This window comes from Pseudonaja textilis, chromosome 3 (assembly GCF_049901715.1).
Source record: "Pseudonaja textilis isolate UNSWEBS1 chromosome 3, rPseTex1.2, whole genome shotgun sequence".
NCBI classification, from domain to species: domain Eukaryota; kingdom Metazoa; phylum Chordata; class Lepidosauria; order Squamata; family Elapidae; genus Pseudonaja; species Pseudonaja textilis.
In genome coordinates, this window is record NC_141992.1 from 182841948 (window position 1) to 182856164 (window position 14217).

Below are 14217 nucleotides of genomic sequence, written 5' to 3' on the forward strand. Positions count from 1 at the left end.
ATCAGTACTGCTTCAGTTAAAAAAAGAAATGATGTGAACACATGTGTGTGGGTGCATCTATGCTAGAATGAAAAGCACATTGCTGCACATTGATTCAAACCTGAAGAATCCTGACAAATCGACTTTTCTTGAAGTTATTTCTTCACTGGTATAATAAAACAATGTTAAAATGTAGTTATTCTTAACACATTTATCTGTTTACATTAGCCATCTGCCTTTATTTTCCTATTAAACTCTTCCTTGCCATCTTCCTGTTCTGATTCTGCTAGTCTTTATCACTGATGGAGTCAACTTTTAAAAAAAATTCATGACCTGATATTTTTTAATGTACATGATTTACTGCTTTCAAGAGCTATCCTGTCCTTGCCTTCAAACCTTTAACCCCAAGTGAGCTTGTTTTTTTTTAAAAAAATTAAAATTTAATATTGCAAGCCAGCTTACAATGTTCTCACTTAAAATAAGAAAAATAGCAAACGTTTTAACTACAGAGTTGCATCGACCATTTTTGTTCTTTTTCCTACTTATTTCCTCCTTTCCTCCATTCAAAGTTCCTCTACTGCATTCAGATGTGGCTAACTAGTTCCAAGCATGTCTCAAAGGTGCTTTTCTTCTAAAGGCAACTAGATTTCGTTTCCAAGAAGTTTCTTCAGTTCTGTTTCAGTTCTCTCAAAAAAGTTCTGAAGAAGCTTCTTGAATGAGAAGTGAAACATCTTCAAGCAAAACAAAGAAATTCTACAAAACAAATATTAACTTAGAAGAAGAAAAATACCTGCCTGTCACCAACATGAAAAAAAAAAAGGATTAGAAATTTAATGACAGCCTCCATTGGTGATGTCAAAATATCATTGATCTACTGCCCTATTCGAAGGTGGGCTGCTTGGATACAACACATTACTGACACCAGGGATATCACAGATGTGTCATCTATACAAAATCCCAGGTTTAATTCTTAAAATCTTTTGTTAAAAGGACACAAAACAAGAAACTTATTTTTGTGTTCTTGGAAGCTACAAATAATTGTGAACAGCATTAAACTAGATGGAAGAAGGATACTTTCTTTCAATCTATGATGCCATCTTATCTTCATGTCTACAACATGAAAGGATATTTGGTGACCATACAATATTTATTTATTCTTCACTGTTTCAATTGCTTTATGTTTTTATGAGGTATGTTTGCCAAAGTCCCTTGTTGAGATGGGTAGCTACAGAAATTAAATAAATACATAAATATAAAAATTAAATAAATACGTACATAACTCCCCATAGTAACTGATTTAGCTTTTTTTTTCATTTAGATTAAAGGTACATTTATATATGGGTATGTGTAAGTGCTCTTACCACCTCTCGGCATGGAGGTGATATGTAAATGCCATGACAAAACACAAAACCAGCAACAGTCTGGGATCTGAAAAACAACAGGTCAGGGCCAACAACAATAATGTTATAACGCAGGAGCAGAGAGATGGGAGTTATAAGATCTAATAGAATAACAAAATAACAGAGTTGGAAGAGACTTGGATATCTTCTTGTCCAACCTTCTGCTCATTCAGGAGACCCTATACCCATGATGGTGAACTTATGGCATGCGTGTCAGAGGGGACACGCAGAGCCTCACTGTGGTCATGTGTGCCATTGCCAACTGCTCTTCTGTTTTCTGTCACGCACATATGTGCCAGCCAGCTGGTCTTTATGGGTGTTGGAGCACCCGAAAACAGCCCAAACAACAGCCAAAAAACAGGCCTTTTGGGGGCATTTTCAGGCCATTTTGGGGGGCGTTTTCAGGCCAGGTTTTTTGGCCTATTTTCACACAGTTTTCCAGGCTGTTTTCAGGCCATTTTCCTGCCATTTTTTGGCCAGAAAATGGCCTGAAAATGGCTCAGAAAACGGCCTGAAAACAGCCCCCAAATCGCCCCAAAACAGGCATGCATGCACCGGCTAGCTGGTCTTCAGGTTTCCAGCACTCCGGCACACACGTGTGCACGTGGTTCCTGTTTGAGCACTCGGTGCGGAAATGGTTGTCCAATTTCTTCTTAAAAAGTCTCCAGTGATGGAGCGCCCATAACTTCTGAAAGCAAGCTCTTCCACTGGTTGATTATTCTCTCAATCAGGAAAGTAGTTCTAGATTGAATCTCTCATTTATCATAATAACTAATAATCTAATTATTATTAATCTACATTACCAATAATGGTGAATAGTCTTTATACCATAAAAACTATTCTCACAGAAGAATGTGTATCAGCTTTATTTTTAAGAATCTCTCTGTCTCCTGTAGGCCTAAAGGCACTCTTCAAGCAAACAAGCAAGCAAACAAACAAACAAATAAATAAAACAAGAGAGCAGCAGCAGCTTTGAAGCATGTACATTTGCCCGGGCGGGGGGAGGGATAAAAGTAACTTGAGGAGACACAGTATCCTGGGAGTTTACATAGAATGGTGGAGAGTAGCTTCACTGATTTGCTTCCTCATAAATGGAAGACCTGCCTTGTCTATGCATTAGCCATTTTATGAAGCAGACAATGAGAGGCTGATAAAATTGATTGGTACTTATGAAAGGGGCTTTGTGCCTCTGGAAAACTTGAAGGAATCTTCAAGAACGTTGTCTGTCCGCCATTTACCTCTCAGCTCTTCCTCTGCTCATAAAGATTGCATCAGTGAAGTGACTAATTTTTCTTGGCACCATTTTTATTTTTTTATTTCCAAATGCAAAGGTAGGAAAGATAGTGGGGGCTAAATCCAATAATATCAAGCTTTGGGCAGTTGGAGTCTACTGAACTTACCTCTCTGAAATGAATCATGGGTAGCTAAAACACAAAATGTAGAAAATAGTATCTAAAGTTAAGCGGCATGGCTACAAACATTTAACTTCCCATAGTAACTGATTCAGCTTTTTTTCATTATAGAATTAATGATACATTGACATGCTTTGTTTTTGTTTTTTGTCTTTTTGGTTAGGAGCCAAAAAATAATATATATATATATATATATATATATACAAACCTGCACATCATAAGTCCCGTTTAGCAAAACAGGCCTTTGGGAACTGATGTCCTGCAGAACCCCTGATAGCACAGAACAGTTGACTTTCTGGAAGTCTTTGGAATGGCTGAACTGCACCATATTGTGCAGAGCCAAAATTTTAGTGTCGAGCTCAGCATCCTGCCTGGTGCGATTGTGTAGTCCGAGGTGGTACTTGCGGAAGTGTTTTATAAGATCTGTGGGGTCGTTCCCATAGTAACCGTAGCCACAGATGTTGCATTTGAAGTCCTGAAGCTCTGGAGACAGAGGCGCCGTATCTGGGTTCTCATTTGCCGACAAATCTGCTTTCAATTTGATTGGCCTTAAGTCCCCATCTGAAGGCACTTGTGGGTTTTTTGAGGCCAACGAGGCTGGGCTTGAACCCCGGCCCTCAGCTTGACCACTTTGCACATGCATTGTTTCATCCATAGATTTTGGTGACGTGCGAGTCTCTTCACTTTTCTCTGTCAGATCTACTGACAGGTTGCAGGCCACATCTTGGGTGTCATCTGCATCTGATCTGAGAGGAGACTTCAAGGACTCAGAGATTCCCCCAACAGCTGCAGATGAGAAGGCCGGCATATTTCTGTCTGTCATCTCATCATGAGGGAAGGATGGAACATTTCCTCCCTTACTGTGGCTTTCATAATTGAAGCCAGCCTTTTCACTCGTTGTAGAGCTTTTCAAGTCCTTTTTAGAGCTGGGAGATGGCTCTGGTACATGCGTGCAAAAGTCCTCATCATTTTGCTCCACAGCCTCACCCAACTCAGTGTTGTCTTGCATCTGACCGGCAGAAAATTCTTCTTTTCTTTCAGTATTGTCACTTTCTGTACCTGGCGATTGAAGGGTCTCTGTTTCTCCTTCTCTAACAACGTTTCTTAGAGGGGGATTCTTTTTCCGGACCATATCTGAAAATATAAAAATGTGTATACAAAAGATAGAGTAAGATAACAACAATGTATAGCACACCAAATCAGGCCATTCCCACTCCCATATTGAAACATAAACAATGTTTGCCAGACCAAACAAAAATGCTTCTTGAGAAGATTTTGTACAATCTTGCTAATCCAGACTTGGGAATAAATCCTAAAGGAGAGGAAATTCTGCATAAAGGACAGAAACCTAATTGTGATTTCATGTTGATCCTTTATTGTTATACCATGCATTGGCTACACATTCTTGTTGAAATTTGGTCTAACTCTAATCCAATTCACTATTAATTGTTACATAAAACTATTATGTTAGATCCCAGAAATAAGACCAATATTCCACCAGGCAATGTACAATTTGAACAAAATTTTGAAGAATGAATTATTTCAAGATTGAACCCAAATATATTAAAAAATATCACATTGAGATGCAGCTTTCCTTAACCTTTGAAACGTTTGGGATCTCTCAAAACTTACTGCAAATTCTAGGCATTATGATTGCATGATATCTAGAGCAGCCAGCTATTTAGTTTTTCTCCAGTTAGGTACATCAGTTGATACAGCAATAGCAATAAGCACTTAGACTTATATCCTGCTTCACAGTGCCTTACAGCCCTCTCTAAGCAGTTTCCAAAGTCAGCATATTGCCCCCAACAATCTGGGTCCTCCTAAGGCTAATTCAAATTTTGTATTGTTCATGGCTCTACAATCCTGTTTTCATGATTATCACGTATACCATCTCCAAAAATGAGTCTTGCAGGTGCTTTTTATATTGTAGCAATTCAATAATATAACCCAAAGCCCAAAGGTAGACTAGAAAGCATAGAAGTGAATTGAGAAAAAAGGCTTCTAAGGAAGACACAAAATATTTAACAGTCAACGGATATCTTATCTCAGAAGGCATTCATGAAACTCACTCTAGATTTATAGTGTTAATCATACTCTTATTGCCCAAATAAATTTGAGAAGGCAACTTAGAAACAACTGCTATTTTATTCCATGTTTTCCAATGCTGGAGATCCCACCCCAGATTTTCTTCTAGTCTGGAACTTAGGAACAGATTCTTAGGAAATAGAGCAAAAGGTAGAAATTCCTAAGCTTCTCAGGCCACCCACTGTAACATATGAGAAACTCAAATGAAGCAGATTTTATCCAGAAGTAAGAATAATATTCCTTGCCCGCTCATATCAAGTTTTTCTAAAAATAAAAGTTTTGTTGGACACTATCTACTACATTGCTCTATTTGAAAAATATATCCTTTTTTCTGCATTTGTACACTATCAGTATCATTATTCAAGAAGACGTATTATCTAAATAAAACCCCATTTGCAGTACTTCTAAATGGAGAAACTATCTATTGGCAAGTCACACTAGAGAGAGTGGAAATGTAGAGAAAGAATATAAGGCATTCTACAATTATTATCTCTAAGACAAATAACAGATTGCACAATGTTTTATGGTGTGCCAAGAAGTTTTCCAGTTAACATTTCTACTTAAAAAAAATACATACTTGTAAAATCATACCCAGCATTGACTTCATAAGGCATGTGGCTCTACAATGCTTTTTGTTGTGTTTTGTTTTTATTGTTATTAATTCTATTAGTCAATTAGCTGGAAGGCTAACACAACTGGCTTAGGAGATACACAGCAGACACAGAAGACATTCTGAGAGCTGATCTGCACATCTGTAAAAGAAAAACAAACAAAAAAGATTCCTCCCTAAATTATGCATTTATGATTAGGGTTTTATTGAAAAAACACATTCAGTATACTATATACTACAGCAAAAATTATGGCTGTACCACAATCAGATTAGCAACCCACAGGGAATTTTGCATTTGCTCAATCCTTTCCTTATTTTCTCCAAAAAAATCTTGCAGATTTATTAATTCTTGAAGGGAAAACCTCAATGTTATCTTATTCAACTTACTGCACACAAAATTTTTTCATATAAAATTCAAATGTCAAAATTATTATCTTCTATGGACCAGTCACAAATCACAACTTTATTCTCTGATACTCCTACACCTCAGAGCTTTGGACTTAAGATCATGGAACCTTCCTCAGTCTTAAACCAAAATAATACTTTCTCAATTTTCAACTCATTCTTACATACCTCTTTAAACTTACATCTTAAACACCTCACACATATCAATGTTATATTATTCAACTTACTGCACACAATATTTTTTCATATAAAATTCCATTTGCATCATTAAAATATGGTGCTTGCTATCTTAAATTCTTAAGTAGCAACAAAGTTAAGCACTGAATAACAAAAGGACAATAACCACCACCTTACTATGAGTTCTTGTGTAACAGGAAAAAGTTAAGACAAAAAAAGTTACGAAGCAAAACATGGCTCCAACTTTAAAAAGTGCCTATCTATGTTTCTGACAGGAAATAATGGAAATACTATGCTTTCAACTTTTATATGAATGACATCCTTCTGTAATTAACTCCTTTCACATTCAGAGAAGCAATTGTAGGACTATTATGCACATGGTACTATGAAAGAAGCATTTACTCCCTTTAACATTGGCGTATCTTTGCCATTCAGTTTCTTAAGAGGTTCCTACAGGTTCTACTCATACAGGTAATCCTCAACTTACTCTCATAATCGAGCCCCAAATTATAGTAATAAGTTATGGCAGTTGTTAAACAGGTCACTATGTGACTGTGCCCAATTTTACAACCTCTTTTGTGGTGGTTAAATGAATACTGCAATCATTAAGCTAATGCCTTAGTCATTAAGCAAGTCCATTTTCCCCAATCTTCTTGCTGTTGTTTTTGCAAAAACATGGAAGTAAATGTCAGAAACTGGCAAAAGACCCAAAAGTCATGGTTACATGACCACAGAACACTGTCATTGGCCCTAGATTGGGACTGGGTTAGGAACTTCTGTCCTCACTGTGAGTTGTGTTGGCGGGGGTGCACAAAGGGAGGCTCAGCCAATCTCATTGTACACATGTTGTACTCTGGACCCTATTCTGCCTTTAACTGTAGTCACTAAAATAGATTTTCATATAGATATGTGTTATATTAGAGGAAATAAATGAAATGCAAGTATTGGTATTAATCTGGTATTATTTCTTTACTCAGTCTTCCATTACACATCAGTTGGATCCACATTAAAAAGTTTGTGATGACCCGGGTTGTGGCAAAAAGGCAACACAGCCAGAATAATAAGTAGGGGTCTCTTTATTAGCTCCAACTTTGCCCCTAATGTATCAGTTACCTTCCGGTCTGGAGAAAAACTCTCTGAGGGACCTGCAACAGTCTTTGACTACAGATATTCCAGTCCAAAATGTTACAAACAGAAAACTTTAAACTATGAATTCAGCAAGACAAAGTAAGATAATAAATCTGGCAGAGAAAAATAAGATGTTCCAGAAGTGAAGTAACACGGCAGTAATTCAAACCAGTTGGGAGGATGCCAGGAACTCACATAACAACAGCCAACATGAAATAAACTCAATTTTGTTTCCAACAAATGCCCCTCCCAAACTGCCTCTCCTTCAAACTCCTTTCCCAGGTATACCTTGTGAAGGGAATCAGGGCTCTTTCCTCCCTCATAAGCCATGCAACCCACATTGCTCTCTTCTCCATTCTTCCCTTCATGCCCTAGAATGAACCCTCTCCCTCTGAACCCCCTCTCCCTTGTTCTCTCTCCCCTGCTCTGCTCAGCCTGACTTTGCCCTTCCCCTGTTTCCTCCACAACTAATGGAGCCAATTCTCCCACTCTCGGTTAGTTGTTCATCTTCCTCCTCCGATTCCGATTCCGATGAGGGCATGACAAAGTTATTACAATGTTATCGCCTAATTCGGGATTACAATAGTGTGGGGCAACTGGATGGAGTTGAGCATTTACTTGCTACCTTCCTGATGCCGTACAGAGTTTGCAGCAGATCTTATTTTCTTTGCACCCTAGGAGAGAAACATCTGCTGCTACATAAGATTGAACTTTCAACCTTCTTAATGGCAGGCAAGTGTCTTCACCACTAGGCCACCACACTGCTCTATCAGTTGGATCCACATGAAGTTCTAAAACATTCAACGGCAACAGCATGCAAAACTTTCTGAAATATAGTAATTTTTAGACTGCCTGTACTTGTAAAATACAAACGTTTTCAACTAGCTACACATTTCAACATAACAGCTAAATTTCCTAAAAAATTAAGTACAGTGCTAATCTATTGCATGATTTTGGGCACTTAGCAAACATCTTGCCCTTTAAACTGGTTGCACCATCCTGTGGACACTTGATCACTCTTTGTGACCTTCCCTACTGTCTTCCTATAAACTAATGAGGAAAGATGCTCAGGTGAATCTCTTCCATCCATCCCTGGTCTTTCTTTGCTGGCACAAACCACGTCTTCCTTTCCTCCTTCATTCACATTCACATTACACACAGAGAGAGACACACAATTATCCTCCTTCCTGCCTTCACTCACATGCATGCACCCATCCTTCCTGAGCCTTCCAGTATTTGAAATAATTCCACACCCTTCTTTCCCAGCTTTCTTGGATTCACACGCACTGCATACCTTAGCCTTCCAATGTTTGTGCACACACACACACACACACACACACACACACACACATACAAGTATACAAGGACACACACCAGCACCCTCCCTCCCAGATGTCTTGGCTCATACCCCACACACATTTTTTCTGACCTTCCTACAATCACATGCACCCTGAATCGTCTTTCCTGTCTTTACACTCACATATACATATACATTCCACAGCCCTCCTTCGTGGTACACCCCGCACTCACACACACACTGTGCCCTCCTTTTCAGGCTTTTCACAGACCATAGTGCCCCCGCTTCCCTTCGGGTCACAAGAGACTGTCCCCTGACCACCACCATCCCTGCAGCAGCCCCGTGACATCCCCACATCCCTTGCTGGGACTACCTCCACTTCCTGCCATAAATGACCCATCTGTATTAGGCTAAGAGAGACAATTAGAATTGATTGGACAGCTGTCACTAAGTGCTGTAGTCACATGACACTGTGCCTTATAATCACACAGTGACAGTAACCCTGCTCCCAACTGCCCTCCTAAGTCGGACTGCCTGTATTTGTAAATGCAAATGTTTTCAACTAGCTGAAAACTGAGTTCCCTCCACTTTGTTGAAGTTAATGAATCACTGAGATTTCAAACATCCTAAAAGCAAGTCAGATCAGGGTAAAAACAATACCACAGAAGCTGCCGAGTTCTCAGCAGCACTGAATAATACATAGCTGTTAATATTTTCCTACTATTCCAGGGAGTTGAGCTTTGATGAATTGACTGTGGACAGTTTTGTGATCATTTGGCACCATATGGTGTAATTTTATTGTCATAATTGGAACCAACGTTATTTTCGGACTACAGATGCTGCCAGAGAAGGTAGGAAAAACCATTCTATCTGTGTGCATGTGTCTGTATGAGTAAAGCAATCAAGATGAACTTTCTCTCAAAAAAACTTTAAGATTTTTTTCCAGGTGTTTTTTAAAGTTAAAAAAATATCAGGAAAAACAGATAAATCTTTATTTCTGTTAAAATATTTTATACTATAAAATTGCAGTCCAGTTTTATGGATTTGGAGATTTTAGATACAATTGTCACTACTATCAAATCTCACCAAAAAGCCATCAACTTCAGCATCATAATCTAATGGAAAATGGAAGATTATTCCTAATGGAATTAATACATTGTAAAGGGAATGAGAAACACAGTCATGAACAAAACAAACTTGCTAAAGAGGAAAAGCTTAAAGGATGGTTTTATGTGTGAATTTCTCTTTGTAATATCAAGAAAAGCATTTTGAGGAGAATGAACAATTCTGACATTCTCCTAACCTGCTTTGCACTTCTTCAAAAATAGTAACACATTCTCAGCATTGTTTGATATATCAATGTTTCAGTTGAAATGCTTTCAATGAAAATACAACTAGACTTTTTAAAAAATATCACAAATTAATTTAGAAGTAAAAAGGGCGTTGGTACTTACCTGATACGCCCGTTCTCTGTGAGCTGTGAAGAGCATCTAGAAGTGGGAGGTGCTTCAGTCTCTTCTGGAAAGGCTAGGCTTAAAACTCCGGGATGCTCCTCCTCCTCCACGGGACACCTCTCCAGCGTCCCCCAGTTTTGCGAAGACTGAGTGCCAAAGTCCAGAACTCATCACCTAATCTAGATCCCTGAACGGAACTCCACCAGATGGAAAGAAATGGGTGGAGCTGGATGCTCTTCACAGCTCACAGAGAACAGGCGTATCAGGTAAGTACCAACGCCCTTTCTCCCATGAGCTATTCAGAGCATCCAGAAGTGGGACATGCCAAAGCTTGGCCTGTCCTTAGGGAGGATCCTCTCTGGATCGAAATCCACTCCTAAACTCTGTGGACCCTCTGCAGGACTCTTCTGCCGAATGAAGCGTCCGCTGAGGCATAGACATCCATTTTATAATTTCTGACAAAGGGCGATGGTGAAGCCCAAGTTGCCGCTCTGCAAATTTAGTCTATGGAAGCCCATCTGGCCCATGCTGCTGATGTTGCCGCACTCCTTGTTGAGTGGGCTGTAATGCCCTTAGGAACTGAGATGGACTGGCATTCATAACTTTTAGCTATGGTGGCTCTCAACCATCTACCAATGGTCGTCGATGACACCTTGTGTCCTAAAGTGGATGAGTTGAAGGATAGGAATAGAGCCTCAGATTTTCAAAATGCCGCTGTGCGGTCTAGATAGATGCTTAACGCCCTTCGAACGTCAAGTCGATGCCATTGATGCTCCAGTCTATGAGATGGTTTCAGACAAAAATTTGGAAGCACCAACTCCTGCGCTTTGTGGAAGACTGAATTTACTTTAGGGGTGAATGATGGATCCAATCTGAGAACCACTCTGTCCGCATAAAACAGGCACAGGTCCTTTCTCATCGACAACGCTGCCAATTCAGAAATCCTCCTTGCTGATGTGATCGCAATTAAGAAGACCACCATATATGTCAGGAATTTGAGACTAGCGGTTCTTAAAGGCTCGAGCAGGCCAGTTGTAAGTGTGGTTAACACCTTGTTGAGCGCCCAAGTTGGATAGCGGTGAATTACAGGAGGTCGTAAGTTTGCAGCACCCTTAAGAAAGCTGTAGACATGTGGATGGTGCACTATGGAACGAAGGTCAGCCCAGGATATCACCGAGGCTAAGGCCACCACCTGTCTGCGTAAAGTATTTGGAGATAGGCCCTTGGTCAACCCCTCCTGTAAAAAGTCCAATAATTGTCCTATTCATGTGGGGTTGGGTCGATCTTAGACCCCCGGTACCAGCAACAGAAAGCGAACCATGTGGCCTTGTATATACGATTTGTTGAGGATCGTCTGGATGCTTGTATGGTGGCAATGGCATCCTCTGAAATCTGTTGGGTCCTTAAACGGCTCCACTCAACCGCACTGCTTCCTGGAAGACAGACAGGTGTAGGCGCTCTGATCTATCGTGGCCCTGCTGAGCCAGTCCGCTTGTGTGTTTAAGGCCCCTGCTATATGCTCTGCCTTGAGCGAAAGCAGATTGGCCTTGGCCCACTTGAACAACCTGGCCGTCTCCTGCATCAGAAGTTTGGAGTGGGTACTCTACTGTCTGTTTACATGGGCCTTGGTTGTGATATTGTCTGTCAAGACCAGAACGTGGCGTGATTGGAAAAGGGGTAGAAAATTGTGTAACGCCAGATGAACTGCTCACAGCTCCAACAGGTTGATGCTTTCTGATTGTTCGGAAATAGTCCAAATTCCCTGTGCAGTTTGGGATTGGAAGTGAGCTCCGCATACTACCAGGCTGCCGTCAGTTGTGATCGTTGCCCTGCAAGGTTCCTTGAAAGGACAACCCTTGTTTATTGTGTTTTCCGACCACCAGCGGAGCGATCTGAGAAAATTGTGTGGTACCTTTATCCGGACATTGGAAGTGGCTCTTCTGGATCGCTGGAAAGGTAGCAGGAACGATTGCACATCTCTACAATGGAATCGAGCCCAAGGCACAATGGAAATACAAGAAATCAGTTTCCCTAACAGTTGAGACAAAACTGCCAGGGAAACCCTCTTTAAGGCTCTGATCTCTCTGGCCAAAGACTGGATACTATTCAACCTGTCCTGAGAGAGAAAAACCTTGCCCTCCACGGTATCCACTGCCCCTAAATGAACTAACCTAGTTGAAGGGATCAAATGGCTTTTATCCCAATTTATGGAAAAGCCGTGACCTTGAAGGGTCTCCAGAGTAATCTTGGTATCCAAATTTGCTTGATGTCTGGAAGATGACAAAATTAAAATATCATCCAGATAACATTGTAAACAAATAGATTTGATCCTGTGGGAGGCAGACAAAGCCGCTAGGACCTTGTTAAAAGTCCTAGGGGCCGAAGCCAGACCGAATGGTAGGGCGATATATTCATAGTGCTGATCACAAAAGCAAAATCTAAGGTATTTGTAGTGAGCAGGTCTAATTGGTATATGTAGATAAGCCTCTGTCAGATCTATAGAGGTCAGGACATCATTCTTTCTGATACTGAGCAGAATGGACTGGAGAGTAGTCATTTTGAATTTTCGATAAACCAATGATCTGTTCAGACGTTTGAGGTCCAGAATTGCCCTCCAGCCCCCCAAACTCTTTGGGACCACAAACAATAGAGAGTAACAGCCTTGACCCCGTTGTTCAGATGGGACCTCTCTAATGACCCGAATATGCAGATGATGATTGATAGCCTCCTGCATCAACGCTCTCATAATGGGATCCATGGACCTAGGGCTCCTAATGAAAAAGTTCGGAGGAGAGGATTGAAACTCTAGTGCCAAACCAAACCAAACCGAGTCCCTGACCCATGCATCAGAGATGGAGCTGTCCCATTGATCAGCAAACAATTTTAGCCGCCCTCCAATGGGAGCTGCTGTCAAGGACTCACTTGGGGCGACGACAAAATCGGCCTCTGGTACCTCTGGGGTTTCTTCTGTTTTGGCCTCCCCGCTGACCTCTATCAGAAGATTCCGACCTATCCTGTCTAAAACTGGGTCTGTAGCCTGATGTTCTTTGTGATCTGGGAACATACAGGTCTTGATAGTAGGGTCGAAAGGAACCCCTTCGAAACGACTGGGGCGTTCTGTTTTCAGACCTCCAAAAAAGAGGGGGGAAGCACTTTTTTCTTGTTTCTATTCTCAATAAGCAAGAGCTCCAAGACACTGCCAAATAATTTATTCCCCGATATTGGGGCTGATGCCAGCTTGCATTTATGCTTGGTATCCGCCTGCCAATGTCTGAGCCATAGCAGTCTCCATGCTGATACATGAGATGCTATGGCTCTAGACGAGTATTTGACTGCATTAAATGCGGCGTCGGCGGAGAATTCTGCTGCTGCAATAATCTTAGCAATGTCCTGGTGGGCTCTGACATTTGACGCTGGCAATATATCCCTCAAGTGGAAAAGCCATCGTCGGGAGGACCGTGTAAAAAAGGACGCAGCTGTAGTACCCTAATGGCCTAGGCTTCAAAAATATGCGCCCTACGAAGTGCCAAACCTGCTCTCTTTTCCTCCGGTCTCAGGGCTTCCTCGGCCTCGTTGGGAAAGGTTGAAGAAGAGGCCAGTGCCACAATGGGCTCATCCACCTCCGGCGTTTTGAGAAAATTTGAAAACTCCGGTGCCAAATTATAATATCGTGTATCGTACCCTGTTGGGGCTGGGTAGGATGCTGCTGATGCCCATTGATTTTGTACTAATTCAGCAAACATACAAGGGACAGTAATAGTTTCTGCCTCGTTAGCCGGTTGTGAGAATATTAGATCCTCGGATTTGTACTGAGACCCTGTTGACAATGGATGAGGGCTTGATGTGCCTAGTTTAGCGGTGTTCTTTGCTTTGAACAGTAAAGATTTAAAGAGGTGTGGACGAAAAAGGCCAGAAAAGGTACGTTGGTCCGGAATGAGGCCTTTGTCATCCGACATTCCTCGTTCTTGTGGGTCAGCCTCTGACAACCCCAAGTCCATCTGATGGATCAACCCCACCTCCATGGGAACATCCTGGTGATCTAATTCCACCTCCTCCCGAAGACCCTGGATTGGTATGTCAGGGATATTGGGAAATACCTGAGTTTGATGATGTCCCATATACGCAAAGGATCGAGCAGACAGGGATCCCACTTCCGAAGTAGCGGAAAAGTGTCTGGTCCGGATGGATTGCTGAACTCCAGCCGCAATGCCCTTTTGTATGGCCATCTCCATCCATTGCCTAACTTCGATGGGAATAGTCTCAGGTA

General features: G+C 41.2%; 1 protein-coding gene across 12 annotated transcripts in view; it reads right to left on the bottom strand.

The window, feature by feature from the left end:
• Positions 1-14217, bottom strand: part of TRPS1 (transcriptional repressor GATA binding 1) — a 269041-nt gene that overhangs the window by 182460 nt on the left and 72364 nt on the right. For 7 of the 12 annotated variants that reach the window (XM_087931637.1, XM_026703574.2, XM_026703580.2 and 4 more), the window contains 2 exons: positions 5457-5631; positions 3000-3925 (listed from right to left, as the gene is read on the bottom strand). In XM_087931637.1, coding sequence (XP_087787763.1) covers positions 3000-3925; positions 5457-5493 — 963 coding nt within the window. In that variant the 5' untranslated portion in view covers positions 5494-5631. The remainder of the gene's footprint in view (positions 1-2999; positions 3926-5456; positions 5632-14217) is intronic. The other 5 variants (XM_026703578.2, XM_087931639.1, XM_087931640.1 and 2 more) reach the window with 1 other exon arrangement.